This window comes from Bos mutus, chromosome 11, assembly GCF_027580195.1.
Source record: "Bos mutus isolate GX-2022 chromosome 11, NWIPB_WYAK_1.1, whole genome shotgun sequence".
Lineage (NCBI taxonomy): Eukaryota > Metazoa > Chordata > Mammalia > Artiodactyla > Bovidae > Bos > Bos mutus.
Genome location: NC_091627.1, coordinates 103025540 through 103050256, shown reverse-complemented (window position 1 = coordinate 103050256; position 24717 = coordinate 103025540). Strand labels below are relative to the sequence as shown.

Sequence of the window (24717 nt, the reverse complement as noted above, 5' to 3'; positions counted from 1 at the left end):
TTTATTTCCGAGTGACTGAAAAAAAAATCACGTCTTGCGCTCTTTGCTTACTCATTGTTACAAATGAAAATAAGGGTTAAAAATAAAGCCAAATGGACAAAGTAATACCTATAGGAATACTCACATCCAATAGAAAGGAGGAATTTTGGTAACTGCAGCCCCACCCCCGCCCCTCTCCAAAATTACAAACTTGCAAGACTACAGTTCACAGTTCTTCCGGTCATCTGTCTCAGCTGGACCCGCACACCCAGCCGCGCCCAAGCACCGAGTCCCAGCGCCTCCTCGGAGCCCCGCCCCTCCGCCCCTGGCTCCGCCTCGCGGGGGCACGTGCTCCGTGGGCGGGGCCGGACCGGGGAGCTGCGCCGTGATTGGAGGTGTCCGAGCGACCGCCGCGACGCTGTGCCCCACAGGTCGCCCGCGGGTCACAGAGAAACAGAACGGCTGGAATCCTTTCGCACCAAGCTCGGACACTTCGCCCGCTGGAGTCGCTCTTTATCAACCGAGATGCATACCTCGCCTGTCCTCACGGGCCGAAAGGCCCCCCAAGCAGGGGAAGGTGGCTGCTGACAGGAACCGCCTGGTCTTTCACCTGACAGGTTGCCTCGTAAGTGCGGACTGCTGTCCCCTCACGTCAGAACCCCTGAGGCGCCCAGGTTGCCAGCAAGCTGCTGATGGAAGCCTTGGAATCCCACAGTTTACGAGCTGGACTGGCCCCCGCTTAGGGGAAAGCTCGGCAACTTACCCTGAGTCACTTAACTAATTCATACCAGGGTCAGCCAGAAACGCGTCCCGACCCCTCCTACCTTAGAGCGCTTTGCACCTCCCCTCATTCCGGGGGGAAAGCTCGCCTCTGTGGTGGAGACCCAGCTTAGAAAAATTTTGTCTGTACTCTAGGCCGACACTGATAAGGTGAAGCAGGTAGAAGCGTGCCAAATATTTAGACTGAATTAAATTATAATTAAGTCATGCATTGTGGTGGTGGTGGCCCCCTCAGCCCCAGCCCGAGATGTGAAGGGCCCTTCCCTCCCTGGCGCGGGCCCGAGCGCTCCGTTGAGGCAGGCCGGGCTCTCCGACAGCTGTCTGGGCTCAGCCCCGCATATCCCACCGGACCGGCCTATTCCCGCCGCCCGCACTGCACAAGCGGACAGGGAGCCCCGTTTTGGTGCAGTGGGTAGCTCCAGGGCCACTTCGTTAGTCATGGGCTGGCTGGTGGGGTCGGCGGCCGGCTGGGCCCATGGCGCTGGCCAACTTAGACTGTGATCCCGGTTGATGGGGCACGTCCACCGTGTCCACGTGGCCACCATGGTCTCTGCCGCCTGCAAACCTCCCTCAGCCAAGGGCTGGAGGGCGAAATTGCAGGAGCGGCCTGATACTGGTTTGGACCGGCTGCTTTCTGGAGTGCACCTTTCTGCTAGAAGAGCAGTGGAAGCGAGGCAGGCACCCACTATACCACCAGCTCAGCCACTGGTGGGCGCCACGGTGGGACCAGGGCTTCCCAGGTGACTCAGCTAGTAAAGAATCTGCCTGCCAAAGTAGGAGATATGGGTTCCATACCTGGGTCGGGAAGATCCCCTGGAGAAGGAAATGGCTACCCACTCCAGTATTCTTGCCTGGAGAATCCCATGGACAAAGGAGCCTGGCAAGCTACACTGTCCGTGGGGTTGCACAGTCAGACACAATGGAATAACATTGCCACTCAACCTCTAACCATACAGGACTGCTATCTTAAGGCATGAGGCCTTCTGTAGGACTCAGCTCAGGGCGGCCAAGGGACATCTCTTGCTGCCTGTTACCCAAAGAGCCAGCAGCTCCAGGGTGGCCGTACCCGGAGCCCCTAGTTACCTTGCTTGGGGACTTTGGATTGTGCCAGTTTAGACAACTTTCTATATTTTCCCCAAACTTCTGCCTGCCTGCAGCTGCCTTCAGCTCACACTTTCACTTCTTCTTCTTTTTTTTTTTCTTTTTTCCATTTATACTTCCTCTTTCTATGTAGGAAAACCTTTTTCTATTTCCCAAAACTTTGGCTCTTGGATAGCTTTTAAAACTTAGGGAAGTGCTCAACTGCAATTTGTTATTTCTAACTTCTGGATTCCTGTATATTGTAATAACCTCAGATAAAGAAACTCAGTTATAATACTAATCATAATAACATAGTCAGAGCTGGAAAATGTCTGTTTAAAGAGACAGCTATTTCCCGCACTGCGAATCTTTGCCTTTTTTGGAACAATCAGGATTCTCAGTAATTCTGAGTGATCAATTTAATTCAACTCAATACTTGTACAAAGTACCTGCTGTATATAAGGCACTGTGCTGAGGACATTCATGTGGTTTATCCCTGTAGTAATCGAATCTATTTTCAATCTAGGGAGAACAGACTTGAAGTGGCTAAGGCCATATGGGTGGAATAGCCAAGCAAAAACTGGGGCTTTCGCAGGGGGAGGGTGCAGGAGTTTGATGAGGCCTCTGGAGAGGCTTAATGGAGGAGATGGGATTGGAAATGGGCCTTCAAGGCTGAGATTCCACGCAGGAGAATGACCTGAGACCGGCTTAGAGGTAGGAATACAGGTGGGCTGTGTGGAAGGATTGCTCTGTCAGTTCACTTGGCAACTTTGCTCTGGAAACTTTCTGGCTTCTCCAGGGTACCTCTTACCCCATTTGAGAAGAATGATCTCTTCTGTTGGAGGTGCCCTTTCTCTCCTTCCTTTCTTGTTGTCTCTGGATAAGTTCAGCTCAATACGGGTATTCTCATGCTAAAAAGCCAGAAAAGTCAAGATGTGAATTAGGAGGACTCCTATAGGTTCTCTGATCTGACAGAGCCTACTAGACTTAAAAAAATTATTTAAAAAGATCATTTGAGGGACTTCCCTGGTAGTCCAGTGGCTGGGACTCTGTGCTCCCATTGCAGGGGCCTGGATTCTATCCTTGGTCAGGGAGCTAGATTCCATATGCTGCAACTAGGCATGTGGCAACTAAGACCCAGTGCAGTCAAATAAATAATTAATATTTTTAAGATAAATAAAAATCTTTCAAATGCAAAAGGGACTGGGCCATACACCTTAGCTGAAGGATTCAGTTGCCTTTTGTTTGGAATTGAGAATATGTCCGTTTGGCTTAAAGCAAAAGCTATGGCTCTTCTAAAATCTTCTTTAAGCTTCCAAAATCCAGTTTAGTAGCCTTAGTGAGCAGTTTGTGTAGCTGTGCTCCTTTTTTAACCTCAGGCATGTAGCTCCCTTTAGGAAGAAGATTACAGGAGGTAGATGAGTGTGTTCAGGAAAGAGAGTAACTGGAAATGATGAAATAGTGAAAAATATTCTGAGCTTCCTTTTTCTAGTTTCTATAGGAACCATTGACCAAATTTAAAAGTCCTTCAGCTGGCAGTCTTTGTTGGACAGATCTCAAAAAGAAAGCAGAAGCATAGTAGCCTGCCCATCTTGCTGTCTTCATATTCTGTGATTCTAAAGGAGGAGGAGGATTCCAAACTTCATAGCTCTGGGAACTTTGGGACTTCCAAAAGGAGGTTTGGATAAAAGTGGATGTATGAAACAAGGCACAATTACTAAAGGGTAATAACTTTTTTTAAAGCTTAAAAAGTCCATTTATTAGGTTACAAATAGTATGAAGAGTAATGACTTTTAAGGAATTTATTTGTGCATAGTTCTTTCTGATATGTCAAGTGCTCATCCACGCATTGACACATTTGTTCCTTGCGGTGGCCCTGGGAGTTAGGATGTATTAACAGTGCAGAGAGGAGGAATCACTTGCTTAAAATGGCAGAATGGACCTATAAGGAGTTTTCATCCTTGATCTTCCAACTCCTACATGATGCTCTCCAAATACTATTGTAACATTCTCATCAAATTGAGCCTTTGTAGAAAGAAGATCTTCACCAAAAATATGAATTTGTTTGAAATTTGGAATTCAACATATAGGGACAGTACAAATTCACATAAACCTTAAAATGAAAATCATTATCTTTATTATTTAGTTAGTTTTCAGCTGTGCTGGGTCTTCATTGCTGCTCGCAGGCTTTCTCTAGTTGTAACAAGTGGGGGCTACTCTCTAATTGCAGTGTGTGGGTTTCTAATTGCAATGACTTCTCTTGTTGCAGAGCACCAGCTCCAGAGCTCAGGCTCAGTTACAGCGCACGGGCTTAGTTGCCCCGCAGCATGTGGAATCTTCCTCGACCAGGGATGGAACCCATGACCCCTGCATAGGCAGGCGAATTCTTAACCACTGGACAACCAGGGAAGTCCAGAAACCATCATCTTTGAAAATTTGAAAATAAGTCAAAAAGCTTATTGAGCCTGTGCATGTGTGCTTAATCACTTCCAACTCTTTGTGACCCCATGGACTGTAGCCTGCCAGGCTTCTCTGTCCATGGGGATTCTCCAGCTAAGAATACTGGAGTGGGTTGCCATGCCCTCATCCAGGGGGTCTTCCTGACCCAGGAATCGAAGCTGTGTCTCTGATTCTTTAACACTAGTGCCACCTGGAAAACCCTTATTGAGCCTGAGGTCTGAGAATAAAGGTCAGTGCTCGGTCTTCAGTGAGGACCCAGGAGCCCTCCTGGACAGCAGTCCTGTTGTATGGAGTCTATAGCCTTGTAGCATAGGACCAGGTGGGAAGAGGTCACTTATCACCATGGCAGAGTGGTAAAGAAATGGCTTTGATTTCTGCTTCTGCTTTACTGACTGTGTCTCCTGAACATGTTCCAATTCCTCAAATGTAAGTAGGGTGATAGCAGTGGGTAACTGATACTGTTATGAAGAATTTGTGAGATAGTCTTTGAAAGGCTCAACCCAGTTCCTGGCCAACAAATGAAAGTTGCTACATGCAGTTGGATTTTTTATTTTAAAGTCCGCAGAACATAGACCCTGGAATGGAAGGCCCGGGTTAGAATCTAAGCCACATACCTCCCCCCACCCCACCCCCACCAGCTGTGAGAACTGGCCGAGTTAGTTAGACCGCCTCTGTGTTGGTTTCCTCATCTGTAAGATGGGAATAGTAGTACCACCTACCTCATTAGGTTACTGTAAGGGAAAATGTATACTACACAGAAAATATACAAAGTTAAATAAACGTTTGCTAATAGTATGTCTAACGTCTTTTCACAAAACCTCCCTAGCTTGGGTCCAGTTGATTTCTGTTTGACTAAACTTGCTTGTCATAACAGGGATACTTTCTGGAAATAGGATGAGAATTTTAGAAATGGGAGAAGGGAGTTTTTCCATTGTTGGAAAATGTTGCATTCCAGGGAACCCATTTACATGCACTGCACATTCCTAGATACAAAGGGAAGCAGAGCTTTCTACTCTTTCCTTAGATTTTCAGGCCCTGCCTGAAGTAGCGGTGAGTGAGCTAAGATCACATTACAGTCTCCCCACTCCATGTGTACACCAGCTTTGTTTAGGCAGGTCTGGATCAGTTCAGTGTGTTGTATATTGCTTTAAGTTGGGCTGATCTCTTAAACTTTCTGGCTACTTGAGCCAGAAAGCCACAACTTTCTAGTAAAGTCCCAGAGAATGAAACATGGGATGGTGAATCCTTGTATTCACCACACAGAGAAAACTACTGTAAAATTGGCATATATCTTTCTCGATGTTTTTCTGAGTGGGGGTATGCAAATATAGATACTGAATTTTATGAATACCTTTTAGTCGTATATTTAGGTATCTTCTTTGCCAACAAATATACAATTTGTATTATTTTTACCTGTGCTAAATAGCATTCAGTGTAATTGTACTCTCATTTATATTAAACCAGTTCTCAGTTGATATTAGCTTGTTTCTAAGTTTTCAGGAAGTCTGATTTTGACAATTGCCCTTACAGGAGGTTCCTGTGACTTAGATCCTAATTCAGAGATGGAAGTACCAGGCTCATCTTCCACCATCTCTGAGGAGCAGCCTCGGAAGCAAGAGGGACTGAGCGACACTAGAACAGACTCAGTCAAGCAGAGTCTCATCTCATCTGAGGAATGGCTTCAACTGCATGGGCTTAAGAGCAACAAATTGACCTTGAAACAGATTTTATCGCAGATTGGATTCCCACATTGTGAAGGTATTAATACAAAGCAGCACTGACTGGAAAACCCAAACAGCATGCTGCCCTTTAGCCTTTGAGGAGGCGGCATCAGTTCTGAAGTCCCCTCAAAACACAGGTCTCTGAGTTGGTTTATTTTTTTATTTGACTGTGCCAGGCCTTATTAATAGCCACAGCATGCAGGATCTTTGAGTTGCAGCATGCAGGATCTAACTCCCTGACCAGGGATCGAACCTGGGCCCCCTGCATTGGGATCACAGAGTTTTAGCCCCTGGACCACCAGGGGTGTTCCTCTGAGTTTGTCTTGATCTCACATCCTTATGGGTAAAAAAGGTTTGCACATGGACCCCCAATATATGTATATTATATAGATGTACAATCTTCAATCCACCTATTAAATATTAGTAATACTTAATTTCATTCTTTCTTCTTTAAAGATGAAATAAAACCTAAATATAAGTTATACCCCTCACACCCTGCAGATGTCTTGCTCCCACCCTGGCATGTGCAAACCCCTTTTGGAGGCTATGGATTAGGGTAATAATTATAATTCAGTCATTAACATTAGCAAAATAACAATTCTTCATATTTTGTCAAGGATTTTTCCATTTAAGATCATGAGGGGTGTTACTCTGTAATTCTCTTTTAATGTCCTTATTAGGTTTTGGTATCAGGATTATGTTGGCCTCATAAAATGATTTGGAAGTGTTGCCCTCTCCTCTGTGTTCTGATGGTGTTTGTATATGATTGGTACTAGTTCATCTTCAAATGTTTGATAGAACTCACTGGTAAAACTTATCTGAGCCTGGAGTTTGTAAGAAAAGTTTGATAAGAAGTTCAATTTCTGTAATAGACATAAAACTATTCAAATTTTGTTTCATCATGTCACTTAGGATTTCAAAGTCTTCCTGGAGAATTGCCACTTTTATAATTACATAATGTCCTCTCTACCCTTAGTCATGTTCTTTGCTCTGTAGTTTACTTTTTTTACGTTAATACAATCAACCCTGCTGTTTTTATTAATATTTACATGACATCTTTTTTGTCCTTTTACTTTAACTTATATATCAGTATATTTGAAGCAAATTTCTTAGACACATTATTTAATCAGTTTTTAAATCCTCTTTGCTAATCTCTTTTAACTGTTGTCTCTATACCATTTGTATTTAGTATAATTATTTGTATGTTAGAGTTTGCTATTTTGTTTTTTGTTTTGTTTTCTTTTTTTATCTGTTTTCCATTTGTTTCTTTTTCTTGCCTAGCTCTGGGTTTCTTAAACACTGTTCAGAATTTAAAAAAATTATCTGTAATATTTTTGAGTGTATCTCTTTGTGCAGCTCTTTTAGTGGTTGTGCTAGGTATTACATTATAAATATGTAACATATCAAAGTCTCCTGGTATCAGCATTTTACCAGTTTGGATAAAGAATGGACACTATTTCCCTTTATGTCCCTTTAATCTCCTCATTTTTAATATGCTTTATTTTTTCATACATTGAGAATCACATTAGGCTGTACTTTAGTTTTTTATTCAACCGTCAAGCAATTTAGAAAATTCAAGAAGAGTCTGCTTATTTACACATATTTATATGTGTCAATACTTACTGTGTTCTTCCTTCCTGATGTTTCAGAGTTCTTTCTTTTATCATCTCCTTCCTGTTTGTAGAACTTTATTTATTCTATAAGAATAGTTCTGCTGGGAACTTTTATTTTTTTTAGTTTCTTCGTCTGACAGTATGTTTATTTCTCCTTCATTCTTGAAGAGTAATTTCACCAGATATAAGATTTGGTGTTGACAGTTCTTTTCTTTTAGCACTTAAGAGAGACTGTATGGGTACTTCCCTGGCAGTCCAGTGGTTAAGACTCTGCGCTTCCACCACAGCGGGCACAGGTTCGATCTCTGGTTGGGGAACTAAGATCCCACGGACTGAGAGGCACAGCCAAAACAAAGAAACAAAGAAGCTGCTTCCTTTTGGCCTCCATGATTTCTTTGGCTGTGCTGGGTCTTTGTCGTTGCCCAGGCTTTTATCTAGTTGTGGAGAGCAGGGGGCCATTCTAGTCGTGATGTACAGGCTTCTCGTTGCTTTGGCTTAGGGCGTGCCGTCTTCAGTGGTTGCAGCCCCCAGGCTCTAGAGTGCAGGCTCAGTAGTTGTGACCCATAGGCTTAGTTGCTCCAAGGCATGTGGGATCTTCGCGGATTAAGGATCAAACCCAGGCCTCCTGTGTTGGCAGGTGGATTCTTTATCACTGAGCCACCAGGGAAGCCCCCTCCGTGGTTTCTGATGAGAAAACCACTGTCATTAGAGTTGTTGTTATTTTGTTTTGTCATTAGAATGTCACCCAGTCATGTCTGTCTTTTGCCATCCCATGGATCGAGATTTTCTAGGCAAGAATACTAGAGGGGATTGCCATTTCTTTTCTCCAGGGGATCTTCCTGACCCAGGGATTGAACCCATGTCTTCTGCATTGGCAGGAGGATTCTTTGCCACTGAACCACCAGGGAATGAAAATGTTTTTACCCTGATGCTTCTTTATTCATTACATTTCCTCTATACATGTTCATATCATGTACTCATTTTTAATCTCTTATACTTAGAATATATGCATTTTATATCCATTGACATTTGTTGTATTGGAAGTTAAAACTAAAACCTTTAAAAATATTTGTTCATTTAAAAGTCACAAACCTGTTATATGTTAGCATAACACTTTTAAGAAAAATAAGTAAATTTTTTAAAATAAAAATGCTAGTAGGAAGAGTGGCACAGTTTTACATTTTTGCAAATCTCTTTAATGTTTATCCCAATAGGAAACAGCTAGTTCAGGTATGGCTGATTCATTTTGCAGTACAGTGGAAACTAACACAACATTGTGAAGCAATTATACTCCAATAAAAATTAATTTTAAAAAACACAGCTATATTCTTGTATCTACTTAAAAAAATTATTTTTGATCATACTATGTGGCATGTGGGATCCTAGTTCCCCAGTCAGGGATCAAACCTGTGCCGCCTGCAGTGGAAATGCATAGTCTTAACCACTGGACTGCCAGGGAAGTCCCTCTCATCTGTTTTTTCAGAAATAACAGCTTTATTGAGATGTAATTCACATTCTATACCATTAACCAATTTAAAATATATGATTCAATATTCTTTAGTATATTCACAGAAATGTGCAACTATTATCACAGTCAACTTAAAGAAAATTTTCATCACCTCAGAAATAAACCTTGTACTTCTTAGCTATACACCCTGCCCATAAGGCCCCAGGCCAAAGTAATCTACTTTCTATCTCTCTAGATTTGCTTGTTCTGCACATTTCATACAAATAGAGTCATATAATATGAGATGTTTTTTGGCTGATTGTTGTTTAGTTGCTAAGTTGTGTCCCACTCTTTTGCAACCCCATGGACTGCAGCCCACCAGGCTCCTCTGTCCATGGGATTTCCCAGGCAAGAATACTGGAGTGGGGTGCCATTGCCTTCTCCAGGGGATCGTCCTGACCCACGGATCGAACCCGAGTCTCCTATGTTGCCAGGCGGGTCCTTTACCACTGAGCCACCAGTTTCTGTTGTTGTTCAGTTGCTAAGTCGTGTCTGACTCTTTGCCAGCCCATAAACTGCAGCATGCCAGGCTCCCCTGTCCTTACTGTCTCCGGGAGTCTGCTCATATTCATGTCCATTGAGTTGGTGATGCTATCCCACCATCTCATCCTCTGCCAAGAAGCCTCTCTGTGACTGATATCTTTCATTTAACATGATGTTTTTAAGATCCATCTATTAGTATGTTGTAGCATATACCAGAGGGAGAAGGCAATGGCACCCCACTCCAGTACTCTTGCCTGGAAAATCCCATGGATGGAGGAGCCTGGTAGGCTGCAGTCCATGGGGTCGCTAAGAGTCAGACTTGACTGAACGACTTCACTTTCACTTTTCACTTTCATGCACTGGAGAAGGAAATAGCAACCCACTCTAGTGTTCTTGCCTGGAGAATCCCAGGGACGGGGGAGCCTGGTGGGCTGCCGTCTCTGGGGTCGCACAGAGTCAGACACAACTGAATCGACTTAGCAGCAGCAGCAGTAGCAGCATATACCAGAACTCTATTTGTTTTATGGTCAATTACTGTCAGGAGATGAATTGTATGGATATTGCACGGTTTGTTTATCCACTTATCATTTGATGGGTGTAGATCTGATTCTTATCCTAGCAAGCAGTTAACTTGGTCGGACTCAAACTTCAAAGTGTCTCCCCTGTTAAATAAATGCAGAATTCACCAATTTCCTTCTTTCAAGAATTAATGCCACTCCAGTTTCTGCCTGTTCTTGATTGCTCTCTAGTGCCTTCAAGTAGCTTTTTAAATATTTTGTCAGGAGGTTTTTTGTTTTTTCCTGTGTAAGAGTTAGCAATAAAACCTACTTCACCATTATTGAATGAGGAATTCACAATGCCTTTTATTTTAATTGGCTATACAGCTGATGGAGGCTTACATAAATTAATCTCCTTCAGTTCTCAAAAACACAGCCCTCTCTCCTGACTCCAGATGAATGCCTGAGGTAAAGAGAGAATGCTGCTGGTGATGTGAAGTTGCTCTATAAATGTCAGTCACGATGTTGAAATCTTGGAAATGAAGGTTTTAGAGTTTGAGAGATTTATTGAATGAGAATATTGCTGACAGAATTCAAGTACCCATTCTTTGCTCTTTCCTATTGTGGACATTGAACTTCAAGACTTGTAAATTTTATCATTGCTGGTGATTTGGGACCAAGCCTAGTCTATAAAACGTAGCCTTGCCCTTCCTGCTTTCCCAAGCTGGCTGTGATCCTGCCTCCCTAGAAAGGCAGAGGAAAGGGAGTGTTGGATCCAAGAGTATCACCACTCTCTTCACCACTTTTGGGACTTAATAATTTATAATAATAAGAAAATAATCATCACAATAAAAACAGTTCCTGAAGCCTTACCTCATCTCTGCCTTGCCAAGTCATAACCAGTCCATGAAACTTTCTTTTAGTTGTGTGAGGGAATGACTATGTTTCAGGAAGCATTGTATTCCCATTCTGGAAACACTGTGTCAGCACATAGTGGGTGTTCAGTGAGGGTTTACGGGGTGGATGTTGAACAGCTGAGCTTATGCTCTGAGAAGAAAGTGGTTTTGACATTCTGTATGAGTATTCTGACTCTTGCTTCATCTCATTTATTCACAACCCCCTACTTGAGGGAACAGTAGATAATATCTAAGTTTAATATTTAAAATTGTTATTCATTTAATTTACTTTCTGGCTGTGCTGGAGCTTTGTTGCTGCACGTGGTCTTTCTCTAGTTGTGGCGAGTGGGGGCTGCTCTCTAGCTGCGGTGTGTAGACTTCTCATTGAGTGGCTTTTGTTGCGGGACATGGGCTCTAGGGCGTGTGGGCTCAACAGTTGTGGTGCATGGGCTTAGTTGCTGCGTGGCATGTGGGATCCTCCAGGAGCAGGGATGGAACCCGTGTCCCCTGCATTGACAGGCAGATTCTTAACCATTGAACCGCCAGAGAAGCCCCTAGGTTTTATTTTTAAAATTTTGAAAACTAAGTCCAAGTCCCAAATAAAAGATTTCTGGAATTAAACATAATTTCTGTGTCATCTTTTTGACCTCTGCCTTAATCGTTCTGGGCAAAAGACCCAGCAGACCAAGAAATAAACACTGTTCGTCCTTCCCGTTCATTCATACATTTGGTGTTATAGCAGTCACATTTATCATAGTGCCTGGAAATACTTCATTGTCTAGAACAGAATTATAAGCATCACAGATATAATTTGATGTCAGAGATAAGCATTTGGAAATAAAAATAAGTGTTGATATTGTACCATTTTGACTGCTTTTCTTTATACACATGCAGATTATGTGATGTCTCTGGGGAGACTTGTGGCTTCCCGGTATGCAGACGGCCTGTTTCCACGGATCTACACGTCGGAAGACGGCAGAGTGTACAATGTAAGTTGGAGTTCCCTCGATGGGCAGGTCCAGGAACACACTGCTGAGGTTGACACAGAGAGGCAGCCAAGCCAGGGCCTTGTCAGTGCTGGAGGATTTCTTCTGACAGTGTAGAGAGTGGTGAAAGTCACAGCCCAGGAACTTGACCCATTAGAGGTGAGTGCAGAAAGCACCTGACCAGAGGTGAAGACGTTTGCATATCAACACTTTGTTTTACCTGGAAAATAAAGGGGAAAAAAAAAGTATGACGGGGGTCATCTGAAAGGCAAGAGCAGGCTGCTGTTACCTGACTGGTGGTGTAAAATAAAGGACCACTGGTGCAGGTAGTAGTGAACATCGAGAGAGTGGCACCTTGTACTGGAGCCCGTCATTCCCAGCAATTCAGCATGTGATTCCTGCACCCGCCCCATGTCAGGCCCTGTGCACACCCCGGCCACCACAGGGAGCTCCAGAGACACACGTCCCATCGTGTTGCTTCATGGATATTTGTTCATGTCACTGTACATCCATGTAGAGTCCACTTGGACCGTTATTTCTTAGTATTTAAAAAATACACATTACTCTCATACTTAGCCTGTTCCTAAACAATAATAGTGTTTAGTAGGGCTTCCCAGGTACCACTAGTGGTAAAGAACCCGCCTGCCAATGCAGGAGACATCAGAGAGGGAGTTCAACTCCTGGGCTGGGAAGATCCCCTGGAGAAGGCAATGGCAACCCACTCCAGTATTCTTGACTGGAGAATCCCATGGTCAGAGGAGGCTGGCAGGCTGCAGTCCATAGGGTTGCAAAGAGTTGGACACAACTGAAGTGATTTACTGCTGCTACTGCTGCTAAGTCATTTCAGTTGTGTCCAACTCTGTGTGACCCCATAGACGGCAGCCCACCAGGCTCCCCGGTCTCTGGGATTCTCCAGGCAAGAACACTGGAGTGGGTTGCCATTTCCTTCTCCAGTGCGTGAAAGTGAAAAGTGAAAGTGAAGTCGCTCAGTCGTGTCCAACTCTTAGCGACCCCATGGACTGGCAGCCCACCAGGCTCCTCCGTCCGTGGGATTTTCCAGGCAAGAGTGCTGGAGTGGGGTGCCATTGCCTTCTCCACACACACAAACAATAATATCCACGGAATTTTGAATTTGGTATACAAAATGTATTTTTTTTGGTCTGAATCACCTTAAAAATCAATGCAGAAATACCGAATACGTCTGTCTTTGCCATTCAATTCCACCTTTATGGCCCCTGTGACACGGTCCCACCCTGGTTTCCATGCTGTGGTAGTGACGTGTAGTAAGTGCTGGGAAGTCTGGCGAGGGGGGTGGGAATGCTGCTTTAGGGAGCCATGGAAAGCGGCAGGAAGTGATGCTTGTGCTTCAGGAATAAGCTTGAGACAGTTGGGGGCTGAAAATGAAAGGAGCTGAAGGCAGAGTGCTGAGCATGAGCCAAGGCATGAAGACATAGAATTACAAGGTGTGTTCAGGAGACACACCTTCCTTAAGGTGTTGTGAGGATTGTTGAAAGGTTTTTTTTTTTTTTTTAAATACCATATCTTTTAAAAATTGATTCTTCACAGAATAGGACACCACCTTTTCTCATTCCTTTTGTATATCTCCTGCCCCCTGCCAACACCCTGGAAGGCCTTGCGTGGTTGTTCTGACCGTGTGAATGATGCTTTATTTGTGTGTCACCGGTGGTTCTGGGTGATCAAGTGATCTATGTACAGGGGAGCTCGGCCTGAGAGACAAGAGGTCACAGGACAAAGGCCATGAGCACGAGGATGGGCACTGGGATGGCAGCCCTTAGGGGAAGCCAGGCAGATATGCTGGCATGTTTGGAAGCATTGTCAGAAATGTTTTTTGGCGTGTTGTAGTTAGGCAGATGTTTCAGTGAAATTTTTTTTTTTTTCAGTCTGGCTTTGCTGATCTCGCTTTTCTTCTACCTAATTTCTTCCTCGCCCCGCCTAGTTTTCTTTGGAATATCTGAATTTTATCTAGATTTGTTGAATACAAATTTTTGAAAATTTAATTCTTATTTTATATTATTGGATAACATCACTGACTCAATGGACATGAGTTTGATCAAACTCCAGGAGATAGTGAAGGACAGGGAAGTCTGGCATGCTGCAGTTCATGGGAACAGAGAAAAAGGAAACCTCTGCAGTTGCAGAGTGTGGACACAACTTAGTGACTGAACAACAGCAAATAGTTGATTGACAATATTGTGTTAGTTTAAGGTGTGCAGCAAAGTGATTTAGTTTACATATACACATATTCATTCTTTTTCAGATTCTTTTCCCATACAGATTGTTACAGAGTATTGAGTCCAGTTCCCTGTGCTATTTAGTAAGTTCTTGTTAATTATCTATTTCATATATAGTATGTTGCAGTAAACATCGGGCTGCGTGTATCGTCACAAAATTAGTGTTTTCATTTTCTTTGGATATATACCCAAGATAATTGCCGGATTATATGCCAGTTGTATTTTTAGTGTTTTAAAGCACTTCCATCCTGCTTTTCGTAGTGGATACACCAGTTACGTTCCCACCAACAGTGTCGAGGTCTCCTTTTTCTCTGTTCCTTTTCCATCGTTCGTTCTTCGTGGTCTTTCTGATGACGGACATTCTGACTGGTGTGAAGTGATATCTCATTGTGGTTTTGATTCGTATTTCTCTGATGATTGGTGACGTTGAGCATCTTTTTATGTGCCTGTTAATTATCCATATATCTTCTTGGCAAGATGTCTGTTTAGATCTTTGGCCCATTTTTTCAATCATGTTTTTTTTTTTTTTAATATTGAATTGTGTGAGCTGTTTATTTTAGATATTAACCCCTCTTGAGTTATATCATTTGTAAATATTTTCTCCCATTCAGAAGACTGTATTTTCATTTTGTCAATGGTTTAGTATGCTGTGAGAAAAATCTTTAAGTTTATTTAGGTCCCATTTGTTTATTTTCGCTTTTGTTTCTTTTGCCTTAGAAGACAGATCCAAAAAATATTGCTATGATTTATATCAAAGAGTGTTCTGCCTATGTTTTATTCTTGGAGTTTTATGGTTTCCAGTATTACATTTTGTTCTTTAACCCATTTTAAGGTTATTTTTATATGCAGTGTGAGCAAATATTCTAATTGTATTCTTTTATAAGTAGATGTCTAGTTTTCCTAGCACCATTTATTGAATAGAGTGTCTTTCCCCATGGTATATTCCTGCCTCCTTTGTCATAGGTTAATTGCCCGTTGTTTCTGGGCTCTCTGTTTTGCTCCATTGATCTATGTGTCTGTTTTTGTGCCAGAACCATACACTGTTTTGATTGCTGTAGCTTTGTAGCATAGTCTGAAGTCAAGGAACATGATACCTCCAACTCTGTTCTTCTTTCTAAAGATTGCTTTGGCTATTCTGGGTCTTTTGTGTTTCCATATAAATTTTAGAATTATTTGTTCTAGTTCTGTGAAAAATGCCATTGGTATTTTGATACAGAGGCATTAAATATGTAGATTGTCTTGTGTAGCATGGTCATTTTAACCACATTAATTTTTCCAATCAATGAACATGGAATACCTTTCCAGTTCTTTGTGTCTTCTTTAATTTCTTTTATTAATATCATAATATTTTTCTGAGTATAGGTCTTTTATCTCCTTAGATTTATTCCTAGATATTTTATTCTTTTTGATGTGATGGTAAATGGGATTGTTTTCTCAATTTCTCTTTCTGATAGTTCATTGTTAGTGTATAAAACTATGACAGATGTCTGTGTACTGATTTTGTATCCTGAATTCATTCATGATCTCTAGTAGTTTTTTTGGTGGTGTCTTTAAGATTTTCTATGTATAGTGGCATGTTGTTTGCAAACAGTGACGATTTTACTTCTTCCTTTCCAAATTGAATTCCTTTTATTTTTTTTTTAGGTCTGATTGCTTGATTCTCTGACTAGAACTTACAATACTATGTTGAATTAAAGTGACAAGAGCAAGGCATCCATGTCTTGTTCCTGATCTTAGAGGAAATACTTTTAGCTTTTCACCATCAAGTATAGTATTAGCTATAGGTTTATCATATATGGCCTTTACATTGTCAGGGTCCCTCTATATCCACTTTGTGAGGAATTTTTTAAAAATCATCAACAGATGTTAAATTTTACAAAAAGATTTTTCTTCATCTTTTGAGATGATCATGATTTTTTATTCTACAGTTTGTTAATGTGTATCACATTTATTGATTTGCAGCTATTGAACCATCCTCACCCCTGGGATAAATCCCACTTGATCATGGTGTATGATCCTTCTAATGTATTTTTTAATTTGGTTTGCCAGTATTTTGCTGAAGATTTTTTCATCTATGTCCATCAGTGACAGGCCTATAATTTTATTTTTTGTGGTTTTGATATCAGGATGATACTGACCTGGTGGAATGAATTTGGAAGTGTTCCTGACTTTGCAGTTTTTTTGGGAAATAGTTTGAGAAGGATAGGTGTTAATTCTTCTCTAAATATTTGGTAAAATTTTCACCTGTGAAACCATCTGGTTCTAGACTTTTGTTTCAGGGGAGTTTTTTTTTTACTTATTCAGTTTTACTGTGATAATTGGCCTGTTCATGTTTTCTATTTCTTCCTGGCTCCGTCTGGAAGATTTGTGCTTTTCTTTTATGTTGTTCATTTTATTGGTATATAGCTGTTCATAGCAATCTCTCATGATCCTTTGTATTTCTGTCTTTTTCATTACTGATTTTATTGATTTGGGCACTCTCTCTTTTTTCTCTATGAGTCTGGCTCAAGGTTTGTCAGTTTTGTTTATCTTTTCAAAGAACCAGCTTCTTAGTTTCATTGATATTTTCCATTGTTTCTTTAGTCTCTATTTCATTTATTTCTGCTCTGATCTTTGTAATTTCCTTCTTTCTACTAACTTTATGTTTTGTTTGTTCATCTTTATCTGGTTTCTTTAGGAATTTTTTTTCCAATCTGCCCTTGCTGATCTCTATTTTCTTTTACCTAGTTTCTTCAGAGTACCCCTGAGCATTTTCAGAATTAAAAATAATTCTGTAACTGGAAAGGTTAAACACAATCTGGAAACAGTTTTTTTTTTTTTAAAGAATGCTATATTTTTGTATAGATCTCATCATCATGTTTCCTTCTATGGGAAATTATCCAAGGGTTTTTTATTTGTAAGATTGGAAGACTTCTTCCTGGAATGTATGGGGTTTGGAGGATCATCTATGAAGTTGTTATTAATATACAGTTCTTGATGGCAAAGTCATAACTCAGTGGGCCCTATTGTTCCTGGCTGCACTGGGGTTCAAGTGACTTGTTCGGACTCAGCTAATAACAAAACAATGCCATTTACCGCAACATGGGTGGACCTAAATATTGTCATACTGAGTGACATTAAGTCGGACACACAAAAAATATCCTATGATATTGCCTAATGTGGAATTAAAAAAAAAGATACAAATGTATGTATTTACAAAATGAAAGTAGAGTCACAGATGTAGAAAACAAACTTATGGTTACTGGGAGATAGAATAAATCAGGAGATTGGGACTGACATATACACACTACCATATGTAAAACAGAAAACTTGCTGTATAGCAAAGGGAACTCTACTCAATACTCTGCAGTGGCCTGTATGAGAAAACAATCTTTCAAAAAGAGTGGGATATATATATATATATATTTATATTTATATTTATATATATGAAACTTATTCACTTTGCTGTACACCTGAAACCAACAAAATATTGTAAAAAAAGAAAACTATACTCCAGTAAATGATTTTTTTTTAATGACTTGTTTTGGTATGCTTCTATTTATTTTATTTTGTTACTTTTATTCTCATTAAGCTGACAGCCAAATCAGAACTAATCTCTCAGTATATGGAACATTTAACACAAGCTATGGAGAGCTACAAGCAGCGGATGGACTGGCTCACCAGCAACAGCCGGCAGATCTTTGGTGTCATCTTGGAGCAGTGCATCACCATAGTGCTGGATTTTGGTGGCATGTTGGAGGAGGAGCTTAGTCTGTGCCGAGATGCTCTAACCATGGTCCTCCAGGAGCAAGTGGCTCACATAGCCAAGTTCAATGTCATATGGTGAGTTCCCATAGGAAAGGAGTATTTCCCTGAAACTTCATGAGTAATTTTCATGTATCTGGAGTTAAGTAGCATCACTAACACAGTTAGCTCTGTGGATAGGGAAGAGCTATAATCTTGTAATTTCTTAGACTTTATCATTCCAGCAAAAACCCACAATGAATCAGTATTAAAAACTTTTATCTATTTTGTGCAGGGCATTAGAAGAGATTTTAAAACAGCCTTCTCTTCAGTGTATGTCAAGGTCAAAATATAAGAATATTTATTATATTGAATATATATTTAAGGCCATAAAATTCCTTCACACATTTTAGACTTTAGGTTTGATAATGAATTTCAACATCACAAATTTTCAGTTTTTCAGACTGAGTTTGCAGCTCAACTTGATTTCCTCTGTAAGCTGACCTCTCTTTTAATCAGAACAACAGGTGGCTGGCTTTATAAAAGTTCCCTTATTTCAGAGTCTTCACAATCAATTATTTACAGATTCTTGGATTCAAGAGAATTTGGACTTCAGTGCTAATTTCTCCTGTGGAACAGTTGCTCTATCTCCTTGACAAAAGATACCTGGATGAGAAGGCCATCTATCTGAATCTTTCTTTTCTAAGTAAAATATTTTCAGCTAAAACAGATGACATTGAAGATACTGCCTGATTGTGTTTGTTCTATCCTAGGTTCCTATTTATATCATAGATATATTATTGAAGGAATTAAGTGATTAAGTCTATAGTGCTTCAGCTTTCTTGGAAATATGTGCTATAGCATACATGCCACCAAGCCAGATCCTCTATGCAGAGGCCACACAGAGGTGACACAGAGGTGAGGCAACCTAGGCCTCTGGAGGTATAGGCCAGGAGGGACAAATCAGGCCGATTAATTTAGTCCGGGATTCATATAATTCTTCCTATTGCAAATTAATATATGATTCAAATAATTCGTTTAATTATTTAATTATAAATACAGAGATGAACTCAAGTAGCTGCTGTTTTTTGGGCGGGGGTGGATTTCCATCACATTTCCAGTCCCAAATTAAATGATTTAATCAAAAGTTCCAAGAATGTAAAAACTTTCACTCTGATGAATTCAAAGCAATACTGTTTTTGATCCTAAAAAGGGTAACTGATAGGAATCTTTCAGAACAATGAAAACAGTGTAATAAAAGAATTAGAAATAAAGTTGTGGAGTAACAAAATTGTTGCTGATTTGCAAATCTTAATGCTTATAAACTTACTACTCATAAAAGACAGTTGCAACTAAACCTGCCTATTTATGAAAATAACTCTCCTCAATAAGTTTTTGACATTAAAATTTTTATTGAAATATAGTTGATTTACAGTGTTATGTTAATTTCAGGAGTACAGCAAAGTAATTCAGTTATAAAAATTTATACCTATTCTTTTTTAGGTTCTTTTCCATTGTAGATTATTACAAGATATTGATTATAGTTCCCTGTGCACTTTCCTTAATAATTTTAATGCACTTGGTAATATTCAAATTTTTGAGATTTTTTAATTCTCAAAAGTGAAAAGTGAAAGTTAAAGTTGCTCAGTCATGTCCAACTCTGCGACCCAGGCCAGAATACTGTAGTGGGTAGCCTTCCCCTTCCCCAGGGGATCTTCCCAACCCAGAGATCGACCCCAGGTCTCCGGCATTGACCCAGAGATAGAACCCAGGTCTCCCGCATTGCAGTTGAATTATTTACCAGCTGAACTACAAGGGAAGCCCAAGAATACTGGAGTGGGTAGCCTATCCCTTCTCCAGCAGATCTTCCTGACCCAGAAATTGAACTGGGGTCTCTCATTGCAGGCGGATTCTTTACCAACTGAGCTATCAGGGAAGCCCTTCTATAAATGTTGTTTTCCCCAATCAGTACAGCTTATGGAAAGTCACCTGTTTTCTCAGTAACTTTCAGAGGTCTGGGAGCTGCATTTTCTTTCTCTCTAGTGACGTTGGGTGTCTTGTTGCTTGTAGCTCTGAGACTGAGGGCTGACAGCTACGTTGACCACTGCCTGGTGACAGCCCCATGTGATTCCTTTCAGGGTTTCTCAAGAGCCTGTGAAATGGCAGGAAAATGCTGTTCCTGTGACAGCACCATCCATAGCCGCCGCCATCAGCTGGGTTGAGAAGTTGCCTTTTGAGCTGGCTTCGAGCCACACCAGCCGCCTGGAGGCTCTGCTGGAGGCGGGGAAGGATGAAGTGGTGAGTGAGCGTCTGTGTCTGGTCCCAGGTCACAAAAGTGGCTTTGAGCTTATTCCTTCACACTCAGTGTCCTCACACTGCCTCTCAGCTGAGCCGGAGCCCTTCCAGTTGCATCACACAGACACTGCCTCCTGGCATCCAGGAGCCCCAGAAGTCTTAATCCTGTTCACCTCGGAATCTGGATCCAATTGAGAAATAGATGACAGGCCCCACATGGGGATCAAAAGAGCATATCTGGTGGTGCAGAGGTGGATCAATCAAATCAGACTCTGCTCCCCGAGCCTGGCTGGGCTCCCCCTGCGAGGGGGGGATGGGAGCCACAAGGCACACCCTCCTTTAATTGCTGCTAGGAGAACCATGTGCTGCTCACAGCCTCTGAGCATCAAGAAAGGAAGGCAGTGAGGCCCTGATTGTGTATCTCTAATGCTTCAGTTTGGAGAAGGAAATGGCAACCCACTCCAGTGTTCTTGCCTGGAGAATCCCAGGGATGGGGGAGCCTGGTGGGCTGCCGTCTATGGGATCGCACAGAGTCGGGCACGACTGAAGCGACTTAGCAGCAGCAGCAGCAGCAATGCTTCAATTCCACTTTTCCACTTTTGCTCACCTGACAATTAGATAAACCTGTCTCTTATGGGCTCTTCCCTGGTGGCTCAGATGGTAAAGAATCTACCTGCAATGCAGGAGATCCAAGTTTGATCCCTGGGTCGGGAATATACCCTGGAAAAGGGAATGGCAACCCACTCCAGTGTTCTGGCTTGGAGAATCCCATGGACAGAGGAGCCAGCAGGCTACAGTCCATAGGGTTGCAAAAGGTTGTACATGAGTAAGTGGCTAACACTTTTCTTTCTTAGGAGAAGTTATAAGACTCCTCATAGAACCCCAAGGATGAGGAAATAGGGTTTCCCCAACATCCATGCTTTGAGTCTTTCCCAGTTCCTCTTCTTCACAAATGGGTCCATCAGGTGCTTTCCAAGGTGAAGTGTATCCCTGCTGGTGCATCATCTGTTTTCAGATCATATATTTTTTGATAGGGACCTTTGGGAAATAAAGCTTTACCTGGAAGATGTGATTAAATGGTGGTGTTTTGTCTCTTTTAGCCATTAGGATGTGTGTTTCTGTGAGTGACTATTAAGGACAGTGACAGGCTAGAGAGGAAGTACTCTGAGCAGGTGAGGTCCTTAGGGCAGCCTCAACTTTCTGCTTTGTCTTGGGATACAGATGCTTAATCCTTACTAATTGATCTGTATTAATTAATATTCATAATTAATTTCTGCTTCTACCCTGGAAGCCTGGGGATTCTGTAGATTTCAAGCTTTACTCCGTTGTATTAAGAAGTCGTTTCCTGGGTGAGGCACCTTGAAAGGAGAGCCCTCAGTGGTCACCAGACTGTTTATTGATACTGAGGGTTGATGGTTTGAAATTGGAAACATACTGTTTATCTTTATAAAGCCAGAGGAACAAATGTTTTCCATTAAAGAAGAACGAAATACAAGCTACGTTGTTCTTTGGCCTTTCAAGTTTGTTTTAACATCTGTAAAATTTCAAATGTCTGGACACTATAACAAGCATTCAAGAAATGGAATATTTCACAGGCTTCGGATGTGTGTGTGTGCATGTGCACATGGGTGTTCTCTTTCTTTGTTCCCCTGGCTACCCTGGTCATAGCTGGCTCTGGCGACCTGACCTGACAGCAAGATTTCCTGGTGATCTTCCCTTTCTATTTTATGTTCCTCTGGTTTGTATGCCTCCTTTCTCTGGGGTTTTTCCCTAGCCCAGGAAATGTATAACAATATAGTGAGTTCCAGGGAAGTCCTGTGGAAGAGAAAGTACCAAGAAAGAAGTTTCCAGGCATTGGCCACCAAATGCCACATGAAAACTTGAGCAGAGACTATGGGGTGTGAAAGATGCGGAACGTATTCAGACTGGTGTTCTCCACTCAGAACTTGTATCTGGCTGTGGTCCCGAGGAGAATGTTAGTAAATGCCTCACATATAAAAATGCCATGCTTTATGTCTTAAGATGAGTAAAGAAAAGCATGCGTGGTGACTTCCCTGGAAGTCCAGTGATTAAGACTCTGAGCTTCCACTGCAGGGGACATGGGTTCAGTCTCTCATTGGGGAAGATACTGCATGCCAAGTGGTGTGTCAAAAAAACAGCAACAACAACACCCTATAAATAGGATAAGACTTAAAAAAACAAATCTATTAAAAACTTCCCTGGCGGTCCAGTTGTTAAGACTGCACACTTCCAGTGCAGGAGGTACAGGTTTGATCCTGGTCAGGGAACTAGACCCTATATGCTGCATCTAAAGATCCCGCATGCCACAGCAAAGACCCAGTGCAGCCAGATAAATAAGTAAAGATTTTGTTTTATAAAAAGAAAGGCAGTGTGCAGATAGTAGTCTCTGGGAAAACATGTCCCCAGAACTCTGGAGCACGGATAACTGAGAGTTGACCAAAAACACAGGCAACTAAGAAGCTGAGTAAGAACCTTAGTGAATAGTAAATAACCCCATAGCCTTGATTAATGAATGAAAGCAAATCCTGACTCACTGCTGGCTATAGCAATTTCTAGTTTGATGAAATCTTGAGGGAAAAAAATCTCTCTGTGAGAATTTCAGGTTCCTGGGTTATTGCCAGAGCAAAGAAGCTATGTTTGCACTGATCGAGGCAGAGATACAGGGTGTCAGAAGCTGTCAACAGAACGATGAGAGATATTTGTCCTCACTCACTTTCCTGTTGATGTACCAAACCCTAGAATATACTCCCTGTGTCTGATTCCCTGTCTCGAGCTTTGTGTGATTATAGATCCCAGGAGAGGATGAAGTTGTCCTCATGCTAAACTTGGGCACCAACACAGCTAGAAAACCAGTAACTGTGGCTCAGGAACCTATTTAAGATGTCCTATGTAAGCCTGGGGTGCTACAGTCCATGGAGTTGCAAAGAGATGGACATGACTGAAAGACTGAACAACAACAATGTAAAGTAACATGTAACACCATGAAGAGAATGCCAGAGAATGCACTTTCTGGAAGAACAGTATTAGTGTCTAATTAGGAATCTGAAGAAAGCTTTCTTCCTCCTGCCCGTGTTTTTAGTTCTTTTCAGGTGACTGACTGGGAGAAATAGACAACATTCATTCGTCTTTACCTCCCACGAGGTACTTTTAAAAGTCAGGGACTTTGTGATGAAGGGCCTGAGAGAGTGAGGGGTCAGATGGACTTTTTGTGCCCAGTTCGAGGAGGAGTGTGGTTGCAGTAGACAGGGCTCATCTCCCACTCTGGCCATCCCCTGACTCCCAGCATGGACCCCCTGCCTCCTTGGGCACAGACTGTCCCCACTTTGCTGTCACTGACTGGGCATCCTAAGTAGCTGGGAGCTGACCCTCTGCCCACCTGTCTCTGGGCCAAGTAGGCTTAAGTCCCAGCTTTGAAGTTGAGGTGAGGTAACTGACTATATACCTTCAGCTAACCCGGGATGGGGGATGTGTAATTAGAGGCTCCTGAATCCTGAAGGGCTGGTGACATCTGTTTATCCCTTACAACAGAACACATTTGCTGGAGGTTCTGGCCGGGTTATAGGTAGAGAATCACTTAGGGTGTTTGGTGGGGTTAGGTTTAGATGATGTGCGTTTCTGGCTCTCCCTGTGGTTTTTACTTCCTGAGATTTATATACATGCATAAGTGTAAGTCATCATGTTTAAGCTCTATCATGAAGCCAATTGCATAAGCTCCTTTTCACAGTGAAGAAACTGAACTTCCACCACTTTTCCAAGGTTATGGAACTCAGTAGTGGCAGAGGAGACCCTTAGAGCAGTGTGGTTAAGGGTGGGGCGGGACCACTGCTTGCGGCCCTGTGGATGGAGTCGATGTCTTTAAGTTAAGCAGGGACCACTTTGTCATTGTCTCCTTTCTGGGTGAGGTATGCATCTCCCAGATCCCTGGTTTAAGCTTGGGGTGTGTGTGTGTTTGTGTGTATGTGTCTTTCTCCTGACTTCTGGCCTGCTGTGCCCCCTGACTGGCCTCACCTCCCCAGGTGTGTCTGTCCCCTAAGGTGAGACCAGAGGATGAACCAGCTGGGAATATGCCCTCCTCCCCATACACAGCCTCAGACTGAGGATGCCTGAGTTTGCACTGTAGAATTCTGGCACCAACATGGGGAATTGCTAATAAGCTTCCTGCTCCCAGTGGCTATGCCAACACTTCCTTCATTCCTGGACTTGAAAATAGCCACTCCTGACCTCATAACATATCTGTGGGCTCAGAGGAAGCTTTTCTCCAAATCTGCCAGTCATATCCTTCCCATGTAAAGCCTGAGACTTCTTGGCACCAGGCCTTGAATATCTCACTTCTTGACTTTGGCCCCCACACATCCTCAAGAAATGTTGAGAAGTGCTGCTCTTCTTTCTGCCCATTTATTTTTTTAAAGAGACAGTTTTATAGA

General features: G+C 42.1%; 1 protein-coding gene across 1 annotated transcript in view; it reads left to right on the top strand.

Moving 5' to 3' along the window:
• The first annotated feature begins 370 nt into the window (after positions 1-370).
• Positions 371-24717, top strand: part of VWA3B (von Willebrand factor A domain containing 3B) — a 168149-nt gene continuing 143802 nt past the window's right edge. Inside the window, exons 1-5 of the mRNA XM_070380207.1 lie at positions 371-604; positions 5830-6057; positions 11911-12005; positions 17826-18076; positions 20116-20275. Coding sequence (XP_070236308.1) covers positions 5862-6057; positions 11911-12005; positions 17826-18076; positions 20116-20275 — 702 coding nt within the window. The 5' untranslated portion in view covers positions 371-604; positions 5830-5861. The remainder of the gene's footprint in view (positions 605-5829; positions 6058-11910; positions 12006-17825; positions 18077-20115; positions 20276-24717) is intronic.